Genomic DNA, 13,612 nt, shown 5'->3' with positions numbered 1-13,612 from the left:
TTTGATGTAGGATAAGAAAGAAAAGAGCATATTTTGTGATCTTTTAAGTTTTGAATTTAGTTTGTATTGGGTAGTTGTGTTTTGGAATCGATAAAATTTTAATAATATTATTTAAGAAAAATATTCAATAAAAAGTAATAATAAAAGAAAAGGAAACTCAAAAGACTTTTTGGAATCCAAGGTTGAAAAAGGAAGAGAGTATTGTTCTAAAAAAATGGTTTTCTATCTCCGTATAGGATTGGTGTGCTTACAGTGAGCCTCAATCATCTTTATTCTTTAGTCTCTACAAATTGTCCTTTTTGGAAGCTTAAGAGCAAAACAGAGAAGGAAGGGGTGCTGATTGTATCCAAATCCCTTTCACATCTCTTCCTCCTTACTTTGGATGTTTGTTTACTATATATCTTCTCCCTCCCAACATCAACATCAACATCAATATATTTTAGTTATAGTAATCATATTAATCAAAGTATTAGTGTTTGTTATTTGTTAAGTTATCTCAAGTACCAAATTCAAAAATTATTTAAATTTTAGACATTCCATTTTGAAATCTGGACATCAAATAGAAATTAAACTCAAAATCTATAATTTATTAACATGTTTTTCTAAAACACATAACACATCTAAAAATATGTTACACAAATTCGAGAAGATATAACCGATGATGTTTAGGGAATGATATACGATTTTATAAATATTTTAAATTTATTTTAGTGGTATGTTATATTTATAAAAATTAGAAAGAAAAAGGAAAATTGTAAAAAATAGGCCAAAAATGGGGTAGAAAAAGAGTTTTGGGATTGATGGTAAAAAAAGTTGAGATTTAGGACAAATTTGGAGTGAAATGATGAAAATACCCTTATTTAATTTTACTTTCATCTTTGCCAACCTCTCTCTTCAATGTAGAGTACGTATAGGAAAAAAAAAAAAAAAAACTCATTTGCAGTTATTCTCTTCTCTCAAAAGTTTGTCAACTTTTCGCTTTAGTCCGGTGTCGTCCATCCTCTACTCCGGCGAACATCTCACGCACTGTGGTTTGTTTTAATTTTTTTTTTTTTTAATCTGAATCGTTTTGTGTTATATGTATATATATTTGCATCTTAAAAGTATAAATCATATATAATTTTTAATTGTTTCAAGTTGATTTAGAGATGTTTCAAAGAATGTTAGCAAGTTATTGTTATTATTATTTTATCTCGCAAACATCTCGCAGGTTCTTAAATTCAAATGTTTAATCTAAAATGAATTGATTTAGGATGACTTTTAACATTTGAATTTCATTTTATTTCAGATTAAACATTTGAATTTAAGAATCTGCAAGATGTTTGCGAGATGAACGATATCGAAGTAAAGAATAAAGTTGACAAACTTTTGAGAGAAGAGAATAACGCAAATGAGTTTTTTTTTTTACATACACTACGTGGAGGTTGGAAGAGAGAGTAAATGTGAAGTAAAATTAAATAAGAGTATTTTCGTCATTTTATTCCAAATTTATCTAAATTTCAACTTTTTTTTTAACTTTTTTTACCATCAATAGTCAGACACTTTTTCCACCCTATTTTTGACCTGTTTTTGGTAATTTCCCAAACAAAAATGGCAAGAAAAAAAAAGAGATAAAGTTTGAATTTTTAGGTTACTTTTTCGGACTAGAAAGTAGCAAGTGGCAATCCCACAGTAGCCGAAAGCTGAAGCAGCCGAGCTCCATAAATTCCCTCCAAAGCTTCTCCACAAGCACTGTCCGCCATTGATACACAGTCGAAGCTCCCAGCCAATGTCATCAACATCTGTTTCACCAGCAATGGAGTCCTTGATTCTTCAACTTCACGAAATCTCCGCTGTTAAATTCGGCAACTTCAAGCTCAAGTCCGGTATATACTCTCCAATATACATTGATCTTCGTGTTATTGTCTCATATCCTTCTCTTCTCTCCCAAATCTCCAAAACCCTAATCTCTTCTCTCCCCTCATCCACCTCCTACGACCTTGTTTGCGGTGTTCCTTACACCGCCCTTCCTATTGCCACTTGCATCTCTGTTTCTAACCACGTTCCCATGGTTATGCGGCGCAAGGAGATTAAGGATTACGGCACTGCTAAAGCCATCGAGGGTCATTATCAGGCTGATCAAATATGTTTGATTATTGAGGATTTGGTGACGAGTGGTGCTTCAGTTTTGGAAACTGCTGCGCCACTTCGAGCGGCGGGACTGAAGGTGAGTGATGCTGTTGTGTTGCTTGATAGAGAGCAGGGTGGGCGGGAGAATTTGGAGGAAAATGGGATTAAATTGCATTCGATGATTAAGTTGAGTGAGATGGTGAGAATCTTGAAGGAGAAAGGGAAGGTTGGAGAAGAAATGGAAGGGGTGGTGGCGAAATTCTTGGAGGATAATCGGAAGGTTGCGGTGCCCAAAATTGAGAAGCCTGTTAGAGTTAAGGCCATTTCCTTTCAAGAAAGAGTGAAGATAGCGAAGAATCCAATGGGGAAGAGACTGTTCGAGGTGATGATCGAGAAGGAAAGCAATTTGTGCGTAGCTGCCGATGTTGGCACCGCTTCAGAGCTGCTCGACATCGCCGAGAAAGTAAGAACTTGTCGAATTTCTGAATTTTCTTCTATTTGCTCATTGACACTCATATTAAAAAAGTTAACGAAATCATCAAGAAATATGTAAATGAATTGGGTTTTAATTAACAACCATTTGTTTCAATCAGATCGGGCCAGAGATTTGCTTGCTGAAAACTCATGTGGATATACTGCCAGATTTCACCCCAGACTTCGGTTCCAAACTTCGCTCGGTATGTTTCTTCTACAAACTTCATTGCTTTCTTTCTTTAATCGTGCTTCTTCAGTTCTTCTCGACAATGTTTTAAAATGTTTAAGTGGTCTTGAGGCTTTTCCTTTTGAAAAGGTGAGGCATTTGCTCAAGGTGATATGAGGCGGAAGTCCGAATTAGTGAATAGAAAAAAAAAAAAAAAAACTAAAAATGGTACTGCTAGACATGATTGAATTCAATCCACACTAAAAATTGTCTTCAATGTTTTTAAGTCACAACATTAAGAGTAGTCCTAATTCAAATCTGTCACAACTCGAAACTTAATATGTTTTAAAATGCTAAATCACTATTATTATCTAATCATTAGTCTGAGGTGCAAAGATTTTTCAAAGGCGTAAGCTTCTTTTACTAGAGGTGTAAGCCTCTTATGGTTCAACGAAGACTTAGAATTTTGCAAAAAAGTGTAAGCCTCAATATCTTTTTGAAACCTTGCTTCTAGATGTTTGCAATATCTTAGAACACAGGTTAGCAGTTCATGCTTGTTGGTGGACGGTAATGATGATAACAAGAGTATCGTTAACCTTGTGAACTTCTTAAGTAATAAGTTGGTACTCTGTTTTCACATCACTACCAGATTTTCATTACCAACATTATGTTACTTAAATCCTATTTTCCTCATAATTTGGAGGCCTTTTGAGGGAGATGTGGAGGTACGGTTAGGTTTGATGGCTCTTGTATTCAAACTTCCAAAGGAAATTATTACTGGCCTTCTGTCTCTTATCTCAACAAAAATCAGAGATCGATCTTGTAAATTGTGTCTATTGTTTTTTGTTATTTTTTCTTTGAATTTTTGTTGTGGCGTGGTGCATGTTGGTTTTTGAGAAAAACTGCTAATGTTTGCTTACATTATCTCATTGAGATGCAGATTGCTGAGAAATACAACTTCTTAATCTTTGAAGATCGCAAATTTGCAGACATTGGAAATACAGTGACAATGCAGTATGAAGGGTGGGCCTCAACTTTCAAAACTAGCTTTGCTGTCCCTTATTTCCTTTTCTTTTGATTTCAGCAATCCCTGGGAGGTTTTGAAATCTTGTATTTTGCAAATGCAGGGGTATTTTTCATATATTAGACTGGGCTGATATAGTCAATGCTCACATTATCTCTGGTCCTGGAATCGTAGATGGATTGAAATTAAAGGTACGCAGGAATACTCAATGATAGCTTAAGCAGTGTTTTTTCTCTTTTGTTTTTAATATTCGTGGGTCTTCGGACCAACTTATGCACACCTTGACTAAACTCGAGAGAAGCCACATTATCAAACTCGTGCCTTTTATTTATCACTAGGTTAATCCACGATAGTTCAAGCCATGTTCATAAGATCTATTCAAGTTCAATCGAACTTTTAAAAGACATTAAAACAGTGGTTTCTTAGATGAAATTATACAAGCATTTCATTTAAAACTGCTATTTGCTAAAAGTATTCTAGATAAATGCTTTCTTCATTAGCGATTTAACCGTACTTCTTTGTCAATGTGGATGGTGTAGGGGCTGCCTCAAGGTAGGGGTCTTTTACTGCTAGCTGAAATGAGCTCAGCTGGAAATCTTGCCACGGGAGACTATACATCTGCAGCTGTTAAAATTGCAGAAGAACATTCGGATTTCGTCATTGGCTTCATTTCGGTTAATCCAGCATCCTGGCCAGGTGCGCCTGGAAATCCAACATTTATTCATGCCACTCCCGGTGTCCAAATGGTTAAGGGTGGAGACAATCTTGGACAGCAATACAATACCCCATATTCTGTAAGTTTTCTCCAATATTTTTTCTGCATCTTCTGTACGCCATTATTATGCATGTATTTGGTTATCGAATATAGAATTGTACATGGTGTCATCTTTTCTAATCTCACTAATCAGTTTGCTGATATAGGGAAGTCGTAGTCTGTAGAGAGGGGAAATGAAAAACTGCTGAAGTTCTGATATTTCTTGTTTTCTTTTTGTTATTTATATGATTAAAGAGAGACATCATCATGCATATTTGTTTTTAAAAATCAAGTTTATAAACTCTACTTCCGCGTTTACCTATTGATTTCTTTTCTTTGTTATTAACCTTTTAGGAGTGTTTTAAAAAACCATACCAATTATTTATTTACTTTTCAATTTTTTAAAAGCCTTGTTTAGTAACCATTTGATCATTTGATTTTGAAATCAAGCCTATAGGGGACATCACTCCCATTTATAGGTTTCTACGTTGTCTATATTTTAGGATTGTTTTCAAATTCAAAAGCCAAATTTTAAAAAGCGAAAAAAAAAATTTTAAAACTTGTTTTTGTATCTAGAAATCGGCAAAGAAGTTGAATGCTTACATAGGAAATATATGAAAACCATTAGAAAGAAAAAGTAAAATTTAGAACATGGTTCCTTTTTTTTTTTTTTGAAATTTAGAACACTTCAAATCTTTAATTAAGAAAGATAAAACTCATGCAAAAGTTGTAAGGAAGCAAACACAAATTTCAACAACCAAATAGAGCCCCAGTAGTACACAAATAACTCAACAATGTAATTGGGTTAGATGGCCATAACATCAACTGAACTTGGGAAATGATGTCGTGTGCAGGTTGTATACGATAGAGGAAGTGATATCATAATAGTGGGGCGTGGGATAATAAAGGCAGCAAATCCTGCAGAGGCAGCTCGAGAGTATCGTTTGCAAGGATGGAATGCATATTTATCCAAGACTTCTTAGAAGTTAGAACAGTTTTTCAATTAAATTAGCTTTAGTAACAAAATCCAATGAATGCCAGTTTCTCTTCTCTCTTCTGTTTTTCCTTTTTGCTGCTTTTCCCTACATGCTTTTGCTTGCAGGGATTTGGAGGAGATATCCTATTTAAGAGAAAGCTCTACTGAGTCAGCTTTCAAATGATTGTAAACTTACTTCCAGTTTAGGAATAAGAAGAAAAAATAATAAGTTTAAGGTTTTTCACTTACAACACCTATGAATGAGCATTGTTATGTGACTATCTTTCTATGTAGCCTTTTGGGTTAATCATGACAATGAAAATAGTTTAGCAGATTTCTCTTTTACCCACGAGGTTGAGTTGTTTAAATTTGAGTATCTATTCTGTTTCAAAATTTTCAGGTTTTCTTTTTCTTTCTTCTTTCTCTTGAGGGCAAACAAACCAACACATGAATAGTGGAAATAGAATACCCTCCAAAAAAACATCTTTCTGGATCATGGAGGGAGAAGATGCCAAAATTGCTACAGCAATTTGTTCTCTCGTGAGATATGACAAAAAGAAAGTGCTATTGATAATTTTTACAACAAAATAATTTCTTCATTGAGAATGTCAATCTAAGCAGGGATAGATTCTTTCTTGCACTGCAAGTTATCACCTCCAAAAATATCAAATTCAACTTAGATCAATGGATGTCCATCCCATTCCTAGTTTCAATTAATATTTGGACAAGTTATAAAATTTTATGATTCTATGTACTTTCAGTTAATCGAAAAATGTAAAACCAAGTGTTGACTTGAAGGCATATTATGTTGAATAAATGTAAAATGATTTTGCACAATATAATAGATAAATCATATAGACAGCTAGGCAAAAGAAAGTGGCATTACCAGCATGAGTATATTTTATCAGGACTTCCTTTTTTTCTCTTTTTTTTCTTCTTCTTGTTGTCTATCCCATTATTTACGAAATCAATTCCAAATTTATTCAATAAGCATATTCTGTCATCATACTCATGCATATCTATGCACACACACAACTGTCCAAATTGAAAATTGACATTTGGCTTTATGCCAAAAGGTTGAAACTTTGAAATGGACGAGGTTCAAATAATTGATCCAAACTGAAGATAGTTCAGTTGTGTCAGACTGCCAGTGTAAAGAATCAAAAAAAGAAAAGAAAAAACATTTTTGCAGTGGCAAAATCAAGGTTTATCAATAATTTTAGGCATTAATTTTGAACTTGAGATACAAAATAATCTCAAAGTCAAGGGACCACGCGCAAATTTTAAAAATTGGACCTACTTTTTTCAAAATCACCAACTTGTCAGATCATAAAATGTCTTGTCATTTACAAACCTAAACCAAATAATTATCATTTCACAAATTTTATAAATTGTCCAATCACAGAACAATTATATGGAGCCATGGCTGCGTCTCTAAGAATGAGATAACTGATGCTGTTGATAGTGTCAACAAGGAGATATGAGGAGTAAGTTCTGCATTGACAATTATGGGGGAGAGTTCTTATAAATCATGGTTTCATGCAAGAGCAAAGAGTGTTTGCATCTTAATTAAAAACAGAAGCACATGATTTTGCCTCACCTACTCTACAAAATGGCAACCAAACCTACTGGCCAAAAGATGATAGGATTTGAAGTGATAATTCCTATTCAGAGCAATTTCTACCATTATCACTGTTCTTTCCAAATTCTACCCGTCACCCTAAGCTTTAGTTCCTTCCTATCCCCACCGGAGAAGAAGAGAGCCATGTTGCGTTGGATAATGAGCCCATCGAAACTGTCCCGAACTTTCCGATGGCTGTCCCTGATGCTTCTGGGCACCCCTTGCCATACCATCTTCCTCCCATTTCCACCTACCTCAAGACTATAGCTGTAGTTCTTTGCATCATTATCGTCGCCCATGAACCGTAAAAAAGCTATGTATACTGGAGCCATCCCAAGCTGGAAAGCTTCGAAATGCAAACAAAAGTACTGACCAAAGCAACTGAAGACCTGAGATAAGAAATTTTAAATCAGACTCATCCCACAATCAAGAATTTAAATCTAATATAAGCTTAGGTTGCAGAACAAGAACAATGACCATCCTAGATGTTTAAACTGGCAAAATCTCTGATGTAGCATTTCAGAAATATCATTTTCTTTTAATAAGAAAGATTTAATTGATGAAGGAAATATTTCGGAAGTAGCTTAAGTCTACAAGAGTACATTTTCTGATTGCAAGACCAAATCGAGCATTTCTTCTGCCCAATTTCTGATGTATCCACAAAATCAGAACATTATCTGATTGCAAGACCAAAGGATATCCCACTTCCATGAACAGGGGTTATCCAAAGAAATGCAATGTTTTGTGGCAATGCCAAATCACTGAGGTACCGTTTGGTAATATATATATATTTAAATTAAGTCATTTCCTCTCCATCTCTTACCATGATTTGCATCACCTTAAGTAACAATTAAATTCTTAGCCAAATTCCAAAAACAAAAACAAGTTTCTAAAAGATACGTTTTTTTAGTTTCAAATTTTGGTTTGGTTTTTTAAATAGATAGAAAATATAGATAACAAATGAAGAAATTTGGAGGTAGTAGTGTCTATAGACTTAATTTCAAAAACAAAATGGTTATCGTATAGGGCCTAAAATTTAGGATTCTAACTTAGTTCTAATGCTCAAGATGTGCATAAGAAATGGCAATGAGATATTCCTGTAAGGAATGTGGCGGGCAGTGTGGTCTGTGAGGAAAATTACCGTTAGCATCCATGTTGCATTTTCAACTTCTTGAGGATTTGATTTTACGTAACGATGGTTGAATGTGCTTCCACTATGCATGTCTACCTTATGATCATCTTTCAGGTGGGCCACCAAATAGGGTATGTCACCGACGATTGAACATTCGGAACCAGCATATGGACAGCTATATGGTCTATAAACGCATTGGGATTCATGTTTGACCTTGCTGTAATATGGATATATGCCAATGCAACCATAGGTATGATATTTACACGGAAGTTCTAGAGATGCCGCCACCTTCTCCAATGCAAGGCATCTAATATTGCCAAGTTCATGCCTACACGTAGGGCAGCGATTATGCACCCGAGGCTTGCAACCAGAGCACAATGTGTGGCCATTTGAACACTGCAGAAACAAAAAGGAACACCATTAAAGAAAATGCTATTACCCTGAGCTTAAACAAATCTCTTTTGAAATGTACAAAACTTAGAAAGACCAAAATGCACAGGAAAATGATAATAAATTCCAAAAAGAAGCATTTCACACAACTCATTCTTCTTTCACTAAACGCTAAACCTCCACAATCATAGAATCCAACAACTACATCAACACAAAAGTTGAGTAAGCATCATCAGTCTGCATAGTTAACCACATCAAATAAAGATGAACTAAACAATTCGTGACCAAACCTGATGTATTGGAGGGTACATTGCATTCAAACACACTGGACATTCCAAAAGCTCACGAACACTGCTGGAAACAGCAACGTTCGGTTTAAGTTCATTTTGAATTGGATGGTCCACGGTTTCTCTGATATCCATCATATCTTCATTCTGAGGAGGATCAATAACCTCTGGTTTGCTCCGCAAATCATCAAAATAAGGACTTCCAGATGCCATTCTTAAGAGACCAGTTTTATACTTCTACCTGAACATAAACACAACAAGTGGTCTCAGAATCAATCTTCTCTTTAAAAAAATGAATTCAGAACTGCCATGTAGAGAGTACAACAAACAATAACATGCAAAACAAACAGAATAAGTATGAAGAGAATTCCAAAAAAAGAATCCGAGGTTGAAATCAGTATTTAATTAATGGAATCCATAAATTTGCACGTCATGAAACGAGACAAAGGACGGCGATAAGCACATGGATTCAATGATAAAATCATCACTAATTGCATAATTTGAACATAATTATTTTTTTTTTAAAAAAAAAGAACAGCAACAAAGAGAAAAAGAAAGTCCATCTTGAAATTCAAAGAAACCCACCATGGATCTAAGATTTAAACAGCCTTGAACATTTCCACAAACTTCAAATTCTATCAAATCTTGCATCAGGAAGAAAAATTAACAGAATCGGAGAAATGGGATGATGAACAACAAGACTTGAAATTGAAGGGAAAAGAAAAAGAGATCGAATTATACCTAAAATCGCGAGGAAACAGTGATTGAGAAGCAGGGAAAGCTTGAAAAAGAGTAAGGTTTTGGTGAGAATGAAAGGAGAAACTCAACAACCGCATGGAGGAAATACAAACGCCAAAAAGTGAAGGGTTATTGCAGCTCAACGACAGGGAAAATTTCAAAATGACGCCGTTGAGAGAGACAGTGACAAAGGATGGGATTATAGAGAGAGGAATTTCTGAAGAAAGAGTACAAGAAAACAAAGTTTTTGAAAAAAGTCAGTGGGACCTTCCTCCATTAATACAATACTCCTTCAATATTTTGAAATTTCAAGAACAAGTAATCATTTTTTTTCAACTTTTTCTCCCCCAACCAATCAAATTTCCCTTTTGAAATCTTGTTATTTTGTTTTTTTTTTTACATATTTAGTTTTCAATTTCTTTTTTAAAAAATGCTCATAGAAAAATGTCAATCTAAGTTTTGAAAATGGATTTTGTTAGCCTCCAAGTTTTGAGAAATAGGTTTAGATGATCATTAGGAGTCATTTTACGATCTGTTCTTGTTTTTGTTAACTTTTTAATGAATAATAAATAATAAAAACAAAAACTCAACTTATTTCTCATTATCTTCTTTCCTCTTCTTCCAAAAATCTCTTTCAGTTTCGTCATCTCCATCAATCCAACTTCCTTCAGGAGAACCTTGTCAAAGGCATCTGAAGACAAAGATGACGAGAAACAAAAAAATTTCCTTCTACAAAAACATCATGAAGCAAGCTTGATTTAAGTAATCTTTCAAGATGTACAATATGGTTGATAACTTCATTGGAATGTCATACTCTAACATTGATATATAGACTCAAATCTTTGAAATGTAAAATGGAAAAAAAGAAAACTATATTTCATTGTCATATATACACACCCATATAAGAATTGCATAGAAAAATCTCCATCAAGGCATATACAATACAAAAAAAGATAAAAACCTGCTGCAATTTGGCAGTAGTAAGATTGCCAGAGTGATGCCATATGCATGTCAGTATGTATTTAATTCAATGTAATTTCTTGGAAGTAATTAGTGTCAAATTAATTCATTATCACTTAAAACTTGAAAGAGATTTAGTTCAGTTAATTGATGGAGGGAAGTTGGAGGAAGACGATGAGAGAGGGATTTTTCGGCGAAGAAGAAGATGAGGAGGAGGAGAGATAAGTGGTTTTTTTTTCTTTTTTTAATTAATAATTTTATTATTTAGTATCTATTAACATAATAATAATAATAAATTAGTTAATGCAATCACAAACAATAAAATTAATAGATTATTATTTACAAGCTATAACTGTGGTTCATACGATATATTTGCTATAGGTTCTAAATATTTTATAAAATTATTATTTTTAAAAAATCTCTTTAATCTATTTCACAAAATTCAGAGAATAAAATCGTAGTCTATTTGTAAAGCTCACGAACCAAATAAACTTAAGTGAAAAATACCCTTTTCCAAAAGAAAAACGTTAAAAAGTTTTTTTAAGATATTTTTTTTCAATCAAATTTCAAATATATTTAATATCCATATTATTTTAAAGAATAGCTTAATTGATAAACTATCATTATCAATTATTTTTTATTATTCATTTTAATTAAATTATTATAATATAAATATATTATTTAAGCCTAATAAATTTCTAAGTAGCATTTTCACCATCAATATATTATGTATCTTAACTATTTAATATAACTTATTATTGCTAATTATTAATATTTTAATTAATTATATTAATTTAACTAACTTTTAGTAATTAATTTAATTATGTTTAATTAAAATGTAATTAATATAACAATAAATTAATTTATGTTAAATTTAATTCATTTCTAAGTTACATATGATTGAAGTCTACTTTTTTTACCTTAGACAATCAAATTCAAAATATATAATATTAATTTATACTCATGAAACAATACTTACAATCCAAACGACCCTTAATACATACTAATAGATTTCTATCAACCTTTGTCATGTATTAGTTCCAATCACTGATAGTATCAATGATAGATTTTTATAAGTTTTTATCGTTAGTTAGCAAACTTCTACCAGCAGACTTGCATCGGTTTTTATATTGGTAGAAGCTTTAAACCCTAAAAAATATAGAAAAATATTATTATAGCTTGTAAATAATTTGATTCACATTTTTCTATATCTAAAAAGTATGCATTTATAATTTTGTAATTGTATCGAAGAAAATATTAAACTAGTAATTGTATACTAATCATTTTGTTAATTAAATTCTTAAATTATAACCACTGAATTGATTTAGACTCTTTAGTAATATTTTATAGAAAGATTTGGGCAAAATGCCTAAATTTACTAGAAAATTTCACAAGTGTCCTAAATTATGATTATTTATTTGATTAGGTTTTTCTATATTTTTAGGACAATTATAGCTTTATCATAATTATTAATTATATATAATTTATTAAATTATTTTCTTATTTATATTATAACTTTCTTAATTATTAATATATACATATTTGTATTTATTAATAAAATATTTATTACCTTTGCACTAAATTAATATATGGTACAAATTATAATTATCTTATTTGGTAATAATATGTTTAGTTATACTACAAAATAATTATTTTCAATTTCATTTCCAAACTAAAAACTTTTTTCTCACTATTATCAATTTCCACGTCCGTTTTCTTTTTTTATTTGTATTTCAAAAAATTGTTTTCTTCTTTGGTTCAATTGGCTACATAATATATGATTAGTCTTTTTTCTTTTTTTATTTTTTGTTTTTTATATTCTTTCTTCTTTTGTTTCGTAACATAATTATTTTTTTTAAAAAAAAATTGTTATTCTTCCGTTTTGTAGCATATTAAATAAAAATTTTATTAAAGGTCTCGTCATTCGTATATACTATGGTATAATACATAAATAATGTTATCTTCAATATACTCAATATACCCATAATGTATTTCAAATATGAAATATAAATTCTTATTAACCTTAAATTTTTGTCAATTTTTTTCTCGAAAGATCACTGTACCAGTTAGCCGTCGATGTTCTTCTTCTTCACCGCTTATACTTCCCCCAATCTTCTATTATTCGACGTCTTTTGTGAAGAATTAATATTTAACGTATTCGAATAATGAAACTTTTACTTTATTTTTTAAAATTTTCTAAATCGTAACCCACATCCCTGATTTCTCTCCTGTTAATCCACATTTTATAGACAAATTGATATAATAACTTTTCGTTCATAAAATATACACCATATTATTCAATATATAATATAATTGGATATAATATATGAAAACAATGAAAAATGAAAAAAAAAATAATGGATGGAGAGAGAGATTGAAAAGTTAGGGAGAGATCGAGAGGAAAGATTTGTTTGAACAAAATCACCAAAATAAAAATAATTAAGGAAAAATCATTGTTATAATATTACCATAACAAAATTAATCATTTATCATATTTACATAAAATATCTAACAAATACAAATATTAATCATCATCCACTCTTCTTTTTCATTTTCTATTTTTAATTTATTATTAATAATAAAGATTAGTTACGTTGGTTATTTAGGCCTTATATTTGTGTAAAATATTAAGCAATTTATGACATTCCTGAAAATTTTAAGAAATGTAGGTTAATTTTGTAATGTGGTATACTATTTTAGGCTATATTAGTTAAAGACCCTATTTTATATGAAATCGTCAATGCATCAATTTTACACATATGTGCTTCTTGAAATGTAAAATTAACCAAACAAATAGTTTGAATTGACGAATTGACTCACTTAACAAAAATTCTAACTAAAAGTCCAATCTAACTTGTTCATAAAAGTTTAAAGTTTTAATTGATAAAATTATAAATCTTTTACAATGCTAATTCAAAACATGATGTAATTGAATTTTAAATTGATACAATTATTAGTATATATTTGTAATTAATACAACC

The 13,612-nt window shown here is 31.5% G+C and overlaps 2 protein-coding genes across 4 annotated transcripts; one reads left to right on the top strand and one right to left on the bottom strand.

Moving 5' to 3' along the window:
- Window positions 1–1,642: 1,642 nt before the first annotated feature.
- On the top strand, window positions 1,643–5,852 carry LOC101220596 (uridine 5'-monophosphate synthase). Its single transcript, XM_004143705.3, has 6 exons — window positions 1,643–2,572; window positions 2,703–2,786; window positions 3,690–3,772; window positions 3,877–3,964; window positions 4,313–4,567; window positions 5,382–5,852. The coding sequence occupies exons 1-6, from the start codon at window positions 1,769–1,771 to the stop codon at window positions 5,508–5,510; spliced, it is 1,443 nt and encodes a 480-aa protein (XP_004143753.1). The 5' UTR covers window positions 1,643–1,768; the 3' UTR covers window positions 5,511–5,852.
- Window positions 5,853–6,944: 1,092 nt separating this feature from the next.
- Window positions 6,945–9,899, bottom strand: LOC101220834 (E3 ubiquitin-protein ligase DIS1). 3 transcript variants are annotated; one of them, XM_031885702.1, is made up of 5 exons: window positions 9,675–9,899; window positions 9,519–9,577; window positions 8,937–9,174; window positions 8,266–8,652; window positions 6,945–7,513 (listed from the first exon to the last, which is right to left on the bottom strand). In XM_031885702.1, the coding sequence occupies exons 3-5, from the start codon at window positions 9,144–9,146 to the stop codon at window positions 7,193–7,195; spliced, it is 918 nt and encodes a 305-aa protein (XP_031741562.1). In that variant the 5' UTR covers window positions 9,147–9,174; window positions 9,519–9,577; window positions 9,675–9,899; the 3' UTR covers window positions 6,945–7,192. The 3 variants fall into 3 exon arrangements, with proteins under 3 accessions (XP_031741562.1, XP_031741563.1, XP_004143754.1); XM_031885703.1 differs by having other exon boundaries at window positions 9,519–9,568; XM_004143706.3 differs by lacking the exon at window positions 9,519–9,577 and having other exon boundaries at window positions 9,675–9,898.
- Window positions 9,900–13,612: the final 3,713 nt, after the last annotated feature.

Source organism: Cucumis sativus, chromosome 5 (genome assembly GCF_000004075.3).
Source record: "Cucumis sativus cultivar 9930 chromosome 5, Cucumber_9930_V3, whole genome shotgun sequence".
In the NCBI taxonomy this organism is placed as follows: domain Eukaryota; kingdom Viridiplantae; phylum Streptophyta; class Magnoliopsida; order Cucurbitales; family Cucurbitaceae; genus Cucumis; species Cucumis sativus.
The sequence above is the reverse complement of the archived record's forward strand: the minus strand, read 5'-3'. Positions and strand labels throughout refer to the sequence as shown.